The 14,776-nt window shown below is 45.5% G+C and overlaps 1 protein-coding gene across 2 annotated transcripts in view; it reads left to right on the top strand.

The window, feature by feature from the left end:
• AGAP1 (ArfGAP with GTPase domain, ankyrin repeat and PH domain 1) overlaps positions 1-14,776 on the top strand; it is a 321,583-nt gene that overhangs the window by 227,245 nt on the left and 79,562 nt on the right. For both annotated transcript variants that reach the window (XM_058809286.1, XM_058809285.1), the window contains one exon: positions 12,276-12,437. In XM_058809286.1, the coding sequence (XP_058665269.1) occupies positions 12,276-12,437 (162 nt within the window). The remainder of the gene's footprint in view (positions 1-12,275; positions 12,438-14,776) is intronic.

Below are 14,776 nucleotides of genomic sequence, written 5' to 3'. Positions count from 1 at the left end.
CTGATCCTAAGTGCTGGGAATGATTAAATGATGGAGCCTTCTGCTCTGCCTTGGGAGAGGAAATGGTTCAACCTGACATCAGAAAATACCATTTAGAGCTCTTGGAATTCCATAGGCAAGCCCTTGACCAGGATCAATTATACAATTTCAAATAGATTTGTAGAATTTTGGAATTGGTTTTGGTCGGTGTATGCAGATGGTTTGGGTCAGAAGAGCTTTTTCCTCCTTTTAAAATATGGAAATTGTGACTGAAAAGCAAATACAGATTTATTTTCTCCTTTTTTTTTTTTTTTTCTAGCTGCTTTAGAGCTACTCTGGGATTTTCTGTAGTTCTTACTACTTAATATAATAAAATTCACCATGCATAATATGTACACATAGTTTACATTATTTTACACAAGACAGGAAAGGGAACATTCTTCTCCTTTTCATACCTTTTTGTGATCCACAAATTGCTTTTGGCAAAATATTTCCAGAGGGAAACTATTGCAGTTGAGCAGGGCAAACTCTGCTAGTAGCACCTTATTATTTCCTTTGTTGTCTCAGCATACCTTGAGGAAACTTGGCTTATAAAGCACTATTTTCTAACAATCTCTGCAAAGCCATCCCCTTTCAGCATGAGGTTGTGTGCTGAGAAACTTCCAGTATTTAAATTTACCTGGCATTCTTGACAAGCTCTCACCTGAAATAGCCCAGTCAGCCAGAAATATGAAAAAACTCTGTGTAGCAGAGGAAACTGGTAATTTTTTGTATTGCTGATCCTGCAGGACTTGAGGTTTCAAACTGGTTTTAATTCAGCCAGGGGACGATGGGGTTTTGCAACCTGTGGTTCCCCAAAGTAAGGCAATGCCTGGAGGGCAGTGCTGATAAATAAATGCTCTGGAAAGGAGTTTGGAGCATTAACCCAGCTGGTGCTGCCTGCCTGGGGTTTTTGGGAATGTGTTATCCTCTGGAAGCAGCAGCACCCAGTGCTCACCCCTCCTGTTCTGCAGCCATGGGGAATCTCAGCTCAGTGGGAGCCTTGGGGCCACCATCCCTGGAAATGTTGAAAACTCTGTGGCACTTAGGAACCTGTGCTGGGTCAGGGGCTGGACCCAAGGGTCTCAGAGGGCTTTTCCACCCTAAACATGCTGTGGGGCTGTGCCTCTCTCAGAGGGCTTTTCCACCATAATCATGCTGTGGGGCTGTGCCTCTCTCAGAGGGCTTTTCCACCATAATCATGCTGTGGGGCTGTGCCTCTCTCAGAGGGCTTTTCCAGCCTACATCATGCTGTGGGGCTGTGCCTCTCTCCTGCCCACCCAGGCCATGGTGGCAGCTCGGTGACACCAAACTGGAGGTGAGCTGGTGCCATCTGGGCCTGGTGTCCAGCATGGAGGTGACATCAAAGAATGAAAGGTGTGAAAGCAGCTCTTCACTTTGTGTCTCTGGTGGCACCAAGAGCCCTCTGAGGTTTGAACTCTGCCATGATGTTGGTTTAGGGAGGACTTTGGGAATTCTGCACAGCTTGACTGAGTTTCAGCTGCTCCTCTGTTTATCCAGTGCTGCTGCTTAAATCCTTTTTGCAATTCTCCATCTGCTTTTCTTGTTGAAGATCTTCTTTCTGCTCTACCCCTGATTAAAACACAAAGAATTGTTGCATTCAGCAATTACATCCTGCTCTTGATTCCAAGACACATGACTTTGCATCCTCAGGTAATTTGGCATTGGCAACCTGATGCTGATATTAATGTTGCTCACAGCCTGGAGTGCCAAATGTCTGTCAGTAAATTGTTCATGGGACTAAATTAACTTCTTGACTGAACTATAAAGCTCTGGGTTTTCCCAGCATTTACTCATGGGTGTTTAAATACAGACTTTGGATTTACACTGAGGTAAAAATGCAAGTAGCATGTTCTTTATAACAGGGGGAAAAGGTGATTTGTTCCTGGTTACTGATGTTGATTAATCTGGTTTGATTATCTGGCAATGTTCAGTAAATCAGTGCTTTTTCTGCCTGTTGTCACACCTTCTCTGTTATCCCCACTCAGGAGAAAAAAAGAGGGAAAAGCCCTCAAGCCAGAGCACTTTACTTTTATTCCTGGAGGTTAGGCTTTAACCTGACGGAATAGTGAGGAGAGTGAATGTTGTCTTCATCAGCTCTTCAAGCTCCTGTCCAAGAAACACTTCCCAAAGTCAGGGCTTCTCCAGGAAGGCAGCTGGATACCCACCATGGATCTGTGTAGCTCAGACATTTGACAGACACAGCCCTTAAAGTCTGCAAAATGCATTCTCGTCTCTGGTTTTGTATTAGAACCAATGTTTTGGATCATTACATAAAAACATTTTAATTTAAGGTATAATATTGGAGATGATCACAGCTCTGGACAAGGGAATTCTTCATCAGGGAGGCTGTCCTGTAATCTCATTTGTATTTAGAAGAGTGTAAGTTTTAAAGGTTTTTATTTTGCATGTTTGCAGTTTAAGGCTGCTTTAATCTGAAATGTTTGCAGTAATTGCAGGGAATTAAATACATGAGCTGGATTCACACAATATCCTGCAGGAGGTTGTGGACTTGGAAAATAAAATCACGTTTGCAGAGAACATTATAAATCGAGAGACACACTCTGAAGTAAACACAGAGGAAAGACATAATACTGCAAGAGCAGAATGTGACATTTTATAAACTCTTTGATTCAAGTAGTGTGCCTTAACAAATTTCATAAGCCCACTGAATTCTGTATTTAAGGACTTTATAAGGAAGACTTTAGGAGGGAGATAAATAAGCTTCCCAAATCAGCAAGCTTTTATTTTCCCTTAATCTTTTTATCTTAGTGTAAATAAGCTCAGTTTATTTAATAATGTAAATTCTAAATTTATTTTAAGTGCTGTAAAGGTTTAAACACGAAGCTGAGAAACAAAATGTTCATGTCCCATGGGAGCAATTCCTGATCTCAGGATTTCTTCTTTGCACATCCACATTTCACAAGTTCCAGCAGATGCTTCTAAGAGTCCCATCCTTGTTTAATGTTTAATGTTACATTCTTGTTCAGTGTGCAGCCAGGAGTGCAGTGCTTTGTTTTGTGAGGTCTGGAGGAAGAGTGTGCAAGAAACACACTCAGTGCTTTTATCCCTTGTTGGGCCTTAATGAAGTTTCTGTTCCAATTAAGAGCAGAGCAGTTGCCTCCTCAAGCGTGGCTGCTGCCAGGCTGGGTTTCTGCCCAGCCCGCATCAGAGCAGTGGGTTTTGAGGGATGTTGTGTATTCCTGACCCATGGAACCCAACACTTCAAAGCTTGGGTTTTTTAGGGATGTTGTGTATTCCTTACCCATGGAACCCAACACTTCAAAGCCACCTCAGAGCGCTTGCGGCTCGGGGAGTGAAAGAAGCCTCTGTGCAGGGCCCTGGCCACAACCTGGGGATTGTTGGGGGCCAGCTGGAGCTCAGAGCTTCCCTTCCTGCAGGTGGGAGAGCTTCCCCTCCCTTTCAAGTGCCCTGGCCCTTCATTTGTCACAGTTGATCTCATCCCTTCATGCAGCTGGGCTGTGAGCAGTATCCAGTGCACCGGGGGCTTCTCTGAGGAAGGACCCCCACTTGTTTGTCCCAGAGGTAGAAAATTGCCTTGATTAAAATTGGAAATTAAAAAAAAAAAGTTTGTGGGTGGTAGTTAGGCCACCTGACACCTCTGAAAGACAGAGCTTTGTGTTTTAAGAGCTTTGCTTTTCAGCTCTGGGTGTCTGCGATAGGAAAATGTTTGATTTTGCCTTTGATTAAGAGCAGGTTTGGTATTGCTGCCATTATGTCTCTTCCTTTCTGACAGTGCTGCTCATGGCATACATTACCAGGAAAGTCTTAGCTTTTTCCTGCCTAGCATGATGCAATTAACAGCCAATTTGCTATACAGCAATTATTCAGCTTTAATTGGAAAATGTTAATAGTGAAAGTCCCTTGATTTTTTTTTTCCCTTCCAAAACACTGATATTAGGGCTTGTCACTGAAGTCTCGTGGACTGACAGTGGAGAGTTTCCTAACCTCTTCTCAATTACCACAGAGTGGGTTTGAAGCTTGAAGTTATCCACAGGTTATACAGACGGAAGGTTAAAGTACAGGAGTAGAGACGAGACATCTTTCTGGCTCTGAGCATCCTTTGAAGAGAGTCAGTTCTTCCTCTCTGTCTTACTTTGCCTATCTTGAAACACAAGGTAAATATTTTAGTAGGAAGTGATTCAGTAAGCCATGGATTCATTATTTTCCAAGTGCCTGCTGACCTGCAGGCTCTATTTCAAAGCAAAATGTTGTTAAATGAGGATTTTTTTTATGCAACAAGAAGACAGCGCTGATGGTTAGATCAGGGTGGAGCTCTGCCCCCCTCTGTGTAATTAAGGTGAATTTAAATGCATCTCATTTTGATCTAAAATAGAATTTGTATGTGTCTGACCATGATGGAGCTTGTTCACCTAAAATGTGTTATTTTAGTGTGCTCCAAGAGTCTTTTTGTTCCCCATCACCATTCCTGGGGATGGTCCTGGTGGATTTGCCACATCCAGAGTGCTGCAGTTGGCAGCTGTTCCTGAGGTGCCTGATCATCTACCTGGCTTCAGAAAGGGGAGATAGAAACCAGTTACAGCATGAATAATAGAATCACAGAAATGTGAATAATTGAATCACAAAACAAAATGGTTTGGGTTGTTAGGGCCCTAAAGACCCTCCTGAACAACTTCCCACTTGGACCAGGCTGCTCCAAGCCCCATCCAGACTGGCCCAGACAGACCAAGACATGACCTGGAATTGAACCAGGAGCTTCTGCCCTGAGGTGTGTCTTCAAAAGGACCACCCATCTCCTTTCTCCCTCATGGGGAGGGAGCAAATTCCCTGAAATGAGCAAGGTACCTGCAGTGAATCCCCAGAACTTCTGTCCTCTGTGCTGTTTTCCCTCTCTGTTCCACATCCCAGCTGATGGCCGGGGGAAGCAGTGACACCCACAGCCTTGGCAGCAATTCAGGGTGACACCATGCAGGGCTCACAGGGCTGGTGCTGCCCAGTGAAAACCTCCTGCCACAAGAATTAGGGATGCTCCCTGTACATCTCAGCTGCAGGTCTGTTCAGCAGGAGCCACCAAGTTACTTTGCCTAGGGTGTGGTGGCATCCTGCAGCATCCCAGACTGGCTTCTCTTTCCTGCTTTGTTGTCCTTATGTGTTCAACAACTTGTCAGGCTTGATCTTTCCACAGGGCATCCAGAGCAGGGATGTGTCTGTGTAATGGGGGATGAGATAAATTAACAATCCCTGCTCGCTCAGGAGCAGTTTGTATCATCCCTGCCCCTGACCCAAACCTGCTGCAGGCAAGATGTGTGGAGGAAGATGAGGATCTCATCCCCAGTTCACGTTCTCAGGTTGCAGGTCCTCTAAAACACAGTCTTTGCTTTGCTTGTCACCATCCTGGCAGCACAGGAGAGAATTGTGTAGGAACAGCTGTGTGCTCTCCTTGTGGGAGCTGGTGAATTCCTCCTGGAAACGAGGAGCTGCCTTTGAAAGGGAGCTTCTTTTCTTCCTAGCCATCCTTCAAGTTCCAGGGAGCAGGATGCTGTTTTGTCAGCACTCTAATGTGTTGCTCCTTAGGAGGGAAAATGTACTTTTGTGGGGTTTTTTTAAGCTCTATTGTTGCATTTTCTGCTCTCGTGCTTCCTTTATGATGGCCCAACATTGTGCATTGCTAGGGAATGAGCTGGAGGTGATGTGTCTTCCCTTTAGATAAGGGAGATGGTAATGAGGGTCTTTCCAAAATCACTGAAGCTTTCCAATGTCTGTGCCTGAGCATCCTGAGGCTGATTGTCCCTCCCAAGGCTGTGGATTATGTCCCTCCCTTGTCACAGAGCAGAAGGGTTGCTCATGCCTTGGGGTCTGGAGGTGCAAGAGCCAGAGCCTCCAAAAGCAGGCAGAGCCCTCTCCTGCTGCCTAGAAGGAACTTTTGTTTTCCTTGTTCAATTGAAGTTGCTCTTAGAGGAAAGGAGTGGTTCAGTGGGGCTTCCTGAGGATGACAGGACAGCTTTGAGATTTGCAGGCTCTGGGCACAAGGCTGCAAAAATGGGAGATGCCATGGAAAGGGAAGGCTCCCAAGGCTCCTTGATGTCCATCCAGAGCCTCCTTTAATTTCCTTCAGTGCAGCAGGTTAATTTAAGCCCTCCATAGCTTGAGTGCCTGAGCTGGGCTCAGCTCAGCAATGACCAGATGCACCTAATTCCTCCAAAGGTGTGAGCTCTCTGTACCTGACAAATATTTGCCTTTTCTTTTTCATCCTGGAGGCTGCAGTCTCATGCCCACCCCTTCTCCCCCACTCCCAAGTGTTTATTACAACAGTTCTGACAGGATTTCAGTGTCAGTCCTGTACATCTGCACTGTGAGATTGCTGCATCCCTTCATTTCGGTCTGAGGCAGAGGAGGAAGATAAAGAACTTGATAGAACATTTATGGTAATAGCTGTAAAGGGAAGCTGGAGAGCAGAGGATTTCACAGCCAGAAAAATCTCAGCTCAGGGAAATGGGTCTGAAATACAAACTACAGATAGTTATAGTCTCTGTTTAAATAAAAGGATTGCTTTTCTCACCTTTATTTAAAACACATGTGTGGAAGATGAAAGTGTCCAGCTATTTTTTTATTATTCAGTCCACCAGCTACCGACATCTTTGCCTTATTTCATTTCAGCGCTAATGGCACAGTGAAAGTTCTGAAACACCCTCTTTGGATTCAGCCTTCCTTGGGTCTCAGCAAAGATTCCTGCTGCAGGCAGAGCTGTTGCTGTTGTTTTCGTCATCAGCCCTTTCTCTCTGCTCCTGAACCCGGTGCTATTAATTGTGTTGCTGCTTCTGCTCTTTAATTGATCCCATTCACCGCTCCCGCTTTTGTAACGTCTGACTTCTTGTTACTTGGGCAAATCAAAAACCCAAATTAATCAATCTCCAGCCACTTGAGAATAAGGCCGTGTTGGGGAGCTGGGCTTGACAAAAAAGTCTAATTTCACTTTGAAAGCCTGTTGGAAAATTTTAACAAGAAGATGCAAGAAAAATGTAAACCAGATCAAGCTCGACTTTGGTCTGCGGAGAATAGCGTCACCTGTTGAGTTTGTTTCAAGTTTTTGTAAATAGGTGATTTGACAAAAATATGAAATAAATCAAAAGGCACGGGGATAGAAGGGGTCAGAATATGCTTGGTTCCTCTGCAGATGGTTACACAGGAGAGAGGGTTGTGTGTGTGACACAGAGAATAGCAGCCGTGGGCCAACGCCGAAGCTCCGCTCTGGGACTTTTGTGTCCCAGCCTTTGTGCTGTGCTGTTCCCGTCCCTCACACCTTGCCTCTTCTCCTGCTTTTCCCACCCCCAGCCCCTTTACCCTGGCCTGGGGTGCTCATCCTGGCTGATTGGCCCTCATTTCCTTGGCCTCCTTGGTTCCTGTGCTGGCATCTCCTGCACCTCTGCTGCAGGTGCTGAAGGAGTCGTATCTCGGACGGGTTTGGTGAGGGAACTTGGGAATTCGGGATGCAAGGAAGTTGTTTTTCTGTTCTAGGGGCACCAGGAGGCACAGTCTGCCTTTGGATTGAGTTTCAGACAGCTCAGAATTGGGAGTGTTCATCTGGAGAAGAGAAGGCTCCAGGGAGAGCTCAGAGCCCCTTGCCAGGACCTAAAGGGGCTCCAGGAGAGCTGGAGAGGGACTGGGGACAGGGGATGGAGGGACAGGACACAGGGAATGGCTCCCAGTGCCAGAGGCAGAGATGGATGGGATATTGGGGATTAGGAATTGTTCCCTGTGAGGGTGGGCAGGCCCTGGCACAGGGTGCCCAGAGCAGCTGTGGCTGCCCCTGGATCCCTGGCAGTGCCCAAGGCCAGGCTGGACAGAGCTTGGAGCACCCTGGGACAGTGGAAGGTGTCCCTGCCCATGACAGGGGTGGGATAAGATGGTCTGTTGGGTCACTTCCAGTCCTGTGATTCAATGACGATTCTGTTAATTTTCCACCCTTTTCAAATCCAGGAGGACAATCACAAAGTCCTTAGGGGGCACAAATGGAGTTGTTCTTGAGATCCATTTGTCGAGCACATGCAGCTCCCAAAGAGCAAAATAATAGAAAAGATAGGAAGTGGGAATTGTTACCTTTTACAAAATATTTGTAACACTGGGAGAGGATATGAAATTGTTTCAAACAGCAAATAAAGCCCAGTGCAACAGCACAGCTCTTGAGACTCTTCTGAGGATTGGTTTTCATATAATGTTCTGTCTCTTGACTCTGGGTTGTAGTTGTAGACAAAGTGTTTCTTGTGTTCCACCCCTCCTTTCTTCTACCACAGTTTGTCATACTTAAAAGGAATTTCTCTCATGACCATAATTGCAAAATGGATCTTGGAGAGAGGCAGACATGGAGCTTGCCTTGTGGAGTAAAAGCTGCATTGGCTTTTTTGTTTTGTTTGGTAAATTCTCACAAATGAGGGCTGGACTTGCCCAAGCAGAGCAGTCTCTGTCTTAATCCACGTGTCCTGCACCTGTAGAGAAAAATCCCCATGTGAAGAGCAGAGGGGTGGGGTTTTTATGTCCCATCTGTGCATAACTCAAGGGATGTTTGGTCACCAAGGGTCACTTGTTGCTTTTGGGCATGGAGTGAGATACTGCACATACTTATGAACCTGGAAATGTCCAATGCCAGGCTGGGCAGGGCTTGGAGCAGCCGGGGACAGGGGAAAGTGTCCCATGGCAAGAGTTGAAGTTTTAAGGTCCCTTCCAAGCCAAACAGTTCCATGATGTGGCTGTGTCAGCTCTCCCTTCCAGCTGAAGGAGTTAATCCTGGCACTGGGGAGGATGGAGGGCACGAGGAAGGCTCCTGGCAGCTGGGACACAGCGTGGGCATCTCTGGCTCCCTCCTGGAGGTTGCAGCAGCAGCAGACATGGGCTGAAACACGAGGATGCTCCGTTTGGGGGGAGAAGGCATTTTCCAGCAGCGCTTTGCTGCTCATCACTTCAAAGCAGTCACAAAAAACAAGGCTGTGCCGGCCAGGACAAGCCCAGCTCCGTGGCAAGGGGAGAGTTTTGTCCTCGCTGTGGTGTCATGGAGCTGTGCACCCTGCAAATGATGACCATCATCAAGGGAAACTGTGCCCCTGCAGTCCATCAAGAGGCACAGAGCTAATGATGGGCTGGGCAGATAATCGGGGGAGAGTTAATTGTAAGGTTCGATATGGCATCTTGTCAGCAGAGATAAGTTGTCACGTTTTCCACTTGAGCTGAAACTAAATGATTGTAAAATAAGTTATGAGTGTCCTTGGGCCTGTCTGCCAGAATGATGGCTAAGAATACATTCCTGGCCCATCAGTCTCAAGCAGCCCGCTTGATATTTATGCGAACTGAATGTTATTTTATTCCCCCTCTAGTCATGCTTGTCAGCTTCCCGAGTGAAAAGTGAAACTGCTGCTTTGACTCATACTTCAAGTATTGAAGCTCAGAGAAGCTGCAGATTGTTATTATTATTACCAGTATTATATATTTTTTCGGGTGTGTGTTGAACATTGATGCCCGATTGGGAAGAACTAATGGCTGACATTGAGCGTGCGGGATGGCTGCAAAACAGCCCATCCCAGCCCAGTGGAACGCAGCTTATGGCTTCCAGTGCCTCTGTCAAAGCTGCTTGAGATGGGGAGTAATGAGGCGCTTGCTTTTTTAATTTGCCATGCCTTTATCCTTGCCTTTTTTTTCCCCCCCCTCTTTTTTTTTATTTTTAAATATATATTTAATAGTGCTGGCAGTGGTCGTCTGTTCTCAGGCGTGGTAATTGATACCAAATAAAATGCATTATTTGTATTCAGTCAGGAGGATGAAATTGCATTCAGCGGGCTGAAGCCTGAACTCATTTACAGTTTCCCCAAGCCCGAGCTTTCAGGAGCCCTCTTTTCAATTTGAAGAATACCTTGTCAGGCACGAGAAGGAGTGGGAAATGGGAGAGCACAGCGTGGAAGCCCGGTGCCTTTTGATTGCTCATATTTTAAAGCAGGGCAATGTTAAATAACTCCCATCCTCAAAGGGTGGGCTCAGAATCCGGGGATCCGGAGCACGACCAACTCGGCTCCCTTCATGAGGGACCAACCTCCCTTGCTGCTTGAGGGGGAGGGAGAGCTCCAGGCTCCCACTTGAGAGCAGTTTGACCCAAGGACAGCAGGTGATTACCTGGAAGGGGCTGGGGATGACGAGGATTTACCACGGGAGGTTAATTCTTCAGCTCCGCGACGCCGGGCGTCAGCCCCGTACGTCCCTCATTTTTCAGAGCTCTCCAGCAGGTTTTGTTGGGGGGATTTACGGCCTGGAAATTAGACAGAGCTGCCACCAGTGTGTGGATGCAACCTGATGGGTTTTAACAGGGTGTATTCTGTGCTGCTGCCTCAGGATTGTGGGGGTTTTTCCACCAGGTGCGTGCGGGTGCAGGAGGGGATGAACTCGGAGGGGTTTGATTGTTTCAAAGTGAAAGCTGGGAATGGGGTGGGGGGCAAGTGAAGCATTTTGAATCATATAATCCCAGAAAGGTTTGGGTTGGAAAGAACATTAAGCATCACCTGGTTGTAACACTTCAGAGAAGGACACCATCCACTAGCCCAGGTTGTTCCAAGCCCCTTCCAGCTGGGCTTTGGGCACTCCCAGGGATGGGGCAGCCACAGTTTCTCTGGACAGCCTGGGAGTTTTTCTCCTTCTTTTGAAGTCTCAGCATTGAAAACCTCCAGAGTCAAGCTGGAGGTCACTGCTTGGGGCTGGCAGAAACCCCAGTGCATCTGTGCTCATGCCTTTGTGTTTCTGGCACCCTCTTCTGCACCTTCTCCTGTGCCATGGATCCAAAGGGATCTCTGTCCCCTTGGCTGAGAGAATTCCCACCAGGATTTTCACCTGACTTTCACCTCCCTCCTTTCCTGGAGAGACAGCAAACTCTGCCACTTGCACCAGTTGTGGGTCAAATCCTTAAAATCTCCTACACTGATACAGGGTAAATACATCCCCATGAGTCCCTTTTGGGGTTAAATTCTCAGGAACTGGTTTCAAGCTAGTGGATGTAGGGAAAAGAACAGAAATCCGTAATATAAAGATTAATGTTTGGTTTGGTCTCTCTTGCCAGGCAATTAGCTACATAATTTATCCCCCACTAATAACTTAGAGCACAACTGTGCTTAGGGGGTAATTAGTAAATAAACTTTATTAGGAGGAAAAAGAAAGCAAAATAAGTTGGCTTTTGTCAAAGAGGCAGTTCTGTGGGAATTTAACTATGCAAAAAGAATCAACAGCTATTTTTTTAATAATCTTTGGCTTGATATTTTTCTGACATATTAAGTTAAATGCACTCCTGTTATTACACTTAAGCTTTATAATAAGGATTTTTATTCTTTTTCCCTGTGTCTGCTGTTCTGAAACCAATCACCAAGTATTTAACCCCAAAAGGCAATCATGGGAATGTATTTGCTGAATATGTCTGGGAGATTTTAAGGATATGGCACATAAATGCAGTCCTGATACTGCACTAAGGTGCAATATGGTATTTAAGCAAGGTTCTGGAAATGGCTTCACTTTCCATAATAGCAAGCACTTTCCTTTAAGTGTAGGTTTTATGTGGAATTTTATAATTAAAATCCAAACCAAGCCAGTAATTAAACAAAAATCACATTACCAACCTTGGGGGGAAATCCTGGATTAAGGTTACTTGAATATTTACTATGTGGAAGGACCCAAGTTCTTAAAATTGTTGGAGTTAATAAAGCAGGAAAGTGAACAGAGTAAGGTGGGATTATTTATTTTCCTTGGGAGCAGGTAGGAAGTGTGGAGCAGGTAGGAATTTATCACACAGTTATTACCTTTACCAGGTGCACATTACTTACCTTATTTTCCACCTTTACTGCCATCACCAGCTTTTCAGTGGGCGTCTGTCTGATATTAATGACAGCACAGAACATCCAGAGGATCCAGGGATATCTCTGTTTATGCATTAAAATGTCCAAGTGTTACACAAATTAATTTGAGGCTAGGGAGGGTCTTTGGAAGAATTGGAAGCAATAAAGTGCTTTCCCATTGTTTTTGTGCATTCCAGCTGGCCTGCCCCTAAAATTGCTGCTCAGTCCTGTTAATCTAAGAGGACTTGAATCAGTTTGTTGGAAAAAACAATGGACATTGTTTGGAGACTCTCCTGAAGCAGCTCAAGAACGTATCTGCCCACAGCCAGGGGTTGTAAGCTTGGATTGTAACCATCACCTCCTTCCAATCTCACAGCATTTTGGTCTTTTCTGCTGCAGACACGGGCCTGGGAGATTCAGTGTGCTCCAGCCCCAGCATCTCCAGCACCACCAGCCCCAAGCTGGACCCCCCTCCTTCCCCCCACGCCAACAGAAAGAAGCACCGCCGGAAGAAAAGCACAAGCAACTTCAAAGCTGACGGCATCTCGGGCACGGCTGAGGGTAGGTCCCCATCCCAATCCCAGGCTGAATCCTGGAAACTGGGCCATTCCAAGGAGTGGTGTTAGCTCAGCACCTGTCACTGGAGGGCACGAAATAGCACCACACACACATACAGCTCTTCCAAAGTGAAAAGGGAATTTTTTTTATTTCTGACCCCAAGATTTATCGATTTCCAAAAGTGACAGTGGATTGGAGGGTGACAGTGCCACCTCTCCAATGACACTGGACAAACCAACAGTCCATCAATTTTCTCCTCCTCCATAAAAGAATGCAAAACAATGAGTTATTTACAGAAGGTGTAAATAACTTATTGTTTTGTATTCTTTTATGGAGGAGAAATGTAAACATGAGAAGACTTAGCAAATCTTTAAAAACCAAGGTGACAAACACCAGCCTCGGCTCTGAATGCATGGGGGAAAGGGAATTGTGAGAAATTAAAGTGTGAGCTTGTGAGGATGGAGCTGAAGCAGCTGAGGCATCACACTGGTGAATTCAGCTGTCTGCAATGTGTTTAGAACCCTTTTTTTAAAATAAATCAGACTCCCCAAGTTAATATGGAGCATCATTAGGTGTTGAGGTAAGGAAGAGGCACACTTGGAAGGTTCACAAGGAGGAAAAATTCAGGTTCACTCCCCAGCCCATGGATCACGTCAGAACTTGTGTGTTTTTTTCAGTATTATTAAATCTTGTGTTATCACATCTCCTCAGGCACATCCTGAGCTCTAGAATCGCCAACACTTCTGATGCCTCTCATTGTTTGAATATTCAGCTGCTTGTGGAAAAGCTTGTGTTATTTGAGGATAAAAGGGAAAAGGGGAGAGTTTAAATGTTTGGGTTCTTTTTTTTATGAGCCAGAAAGCAAAAGCCAAAAAGAACTTCTTTTTCTCCCTTAGTTTAGCTTACTATTTCCACACTGCTGTAGCTGTTCAATGCCCTTCTGAAGGGGTAACAATGTGTACAGGAGCCAGGTATGATATAAAACATGCTTGCAGCTTTAGAAAAGAAGAAAAGAAACATGCTAGGATTCAACCAAAAAGAGCTCCAGAAAAAGAAAGATGAACAAGGGTGGTTGGAGGGCTCAGAAACTGGGGAGTCAACACATAAGGAGAGATGAAAAAGGGAGACAATGGAATAACATTGTGGGAAAAGGGGAGTGTTGAGTAAGAAAAAGATGTGGTTGTAAGCATGGGAGAGTAAAAAACAGCTAATTCAGTATCAAAGAATGTTGGAACAAGTTCTGAAGAAAGGATGACAATTGCAGACAGCTGAAGAGACATTAAAAATAGATGTGATAATAGTATACAACTGAGAAGGGGCATGTTAACTACTACTTAGTCATCCTTATTTTCCATTTATTTAATTTCTCAATTGCACTTCTATCACATCCGGAATTTATTTCCCCAGCTATCTATACAAATCCTTTTTTAAAAAGCCATCAGCTTTTTTTCATAACAGCTCCTGTTGTGTTCTCTTTCCAGTCATTTAACTATCTTTGCTGTTAGTTTCCCCCTAGTTTATGGCCCGAAGCCAAATTTTAGTTCAACCTTTCATTTTTAATTTGTCCTTTTCTTTTTATTTTTCTTTTAAAGAAACCCTTTTACACCACTTATTTTCAAACCTCAATGGCAAATTACAGAGGGGATTTTTCAGAGCTTTCACCATTGGCCCAAGAATATTTTGTTGAAGTCAAAATGAATCAAGACCAGCTGGATATCGAGAGCCTTTGAAAAATCTCTTTCTGAGCAGTTAATAGGTGTATGTTTTCTTTCTCCTGGGGAGATTGTTTTCACAAGGCACTGGAGCCTGTGTGGTCCTGGGCTGCAGGCACAGACCCAGAGGGAGCAGTTTGCACATGGCTCTCTTGTCCCTGATGTCCCTGTTCTGATTGCAGAGTCCATCCTTCATCCTCCTCTGTCTCCTCTTCCTCTCCTCCTCTACTTCCAGCACCACGCTGTGTTACCTGAAATCCTCTTGCAATAGCTGAACAAAACTGTCCCCTCTCATGGAAATGGGATCAGCGTGCTTCCAGAAAGGCAGGAGGTTGCTGGCAAGCAGCAGTTCAGTAACACCCAGGGAGCTCAAAGGGTGGAATCATTTAGGGTGAAAAAGCTCTCTGAGATCCTCCAGTCCACCCATTCCCCAGCACTGCTACGGCCACCACTCATCCCTGTCCCCAGGTGCCACATCCTCACATCTTCTAAATCCCTCCTGGGATGGGGACTCCCCTGCTGCCCTGGGCAGCTGTGCCAGGGCTGGACAGCCCTTTCTGTGAAGAAATATTCCCCAGTTTCCACCCTGAGCCTGCCCTGGCCCAGCCTCAGGCCATTCCCTCTGCTCCT

The sequence above is a fragment of the Ammospiza caudacuta genome, chromosome 8, assembly GCF_027887145.1.
Source record: "Ammospiza caudacuta isolate bAmmCau1 chromosome 8, bAmmCau1.pri, whole genome shotgun sequence".
NCBI lineage: Eukaryota > Metazoa > Chordata > Aves > Passeriformes > Passerellidae > Ammospiza > Ammospiza caudacuta.
Note: the sequence above shows the minus strand (reverse complement) of the source record. Positions and strands in the feature narration are given on the sequence as shown.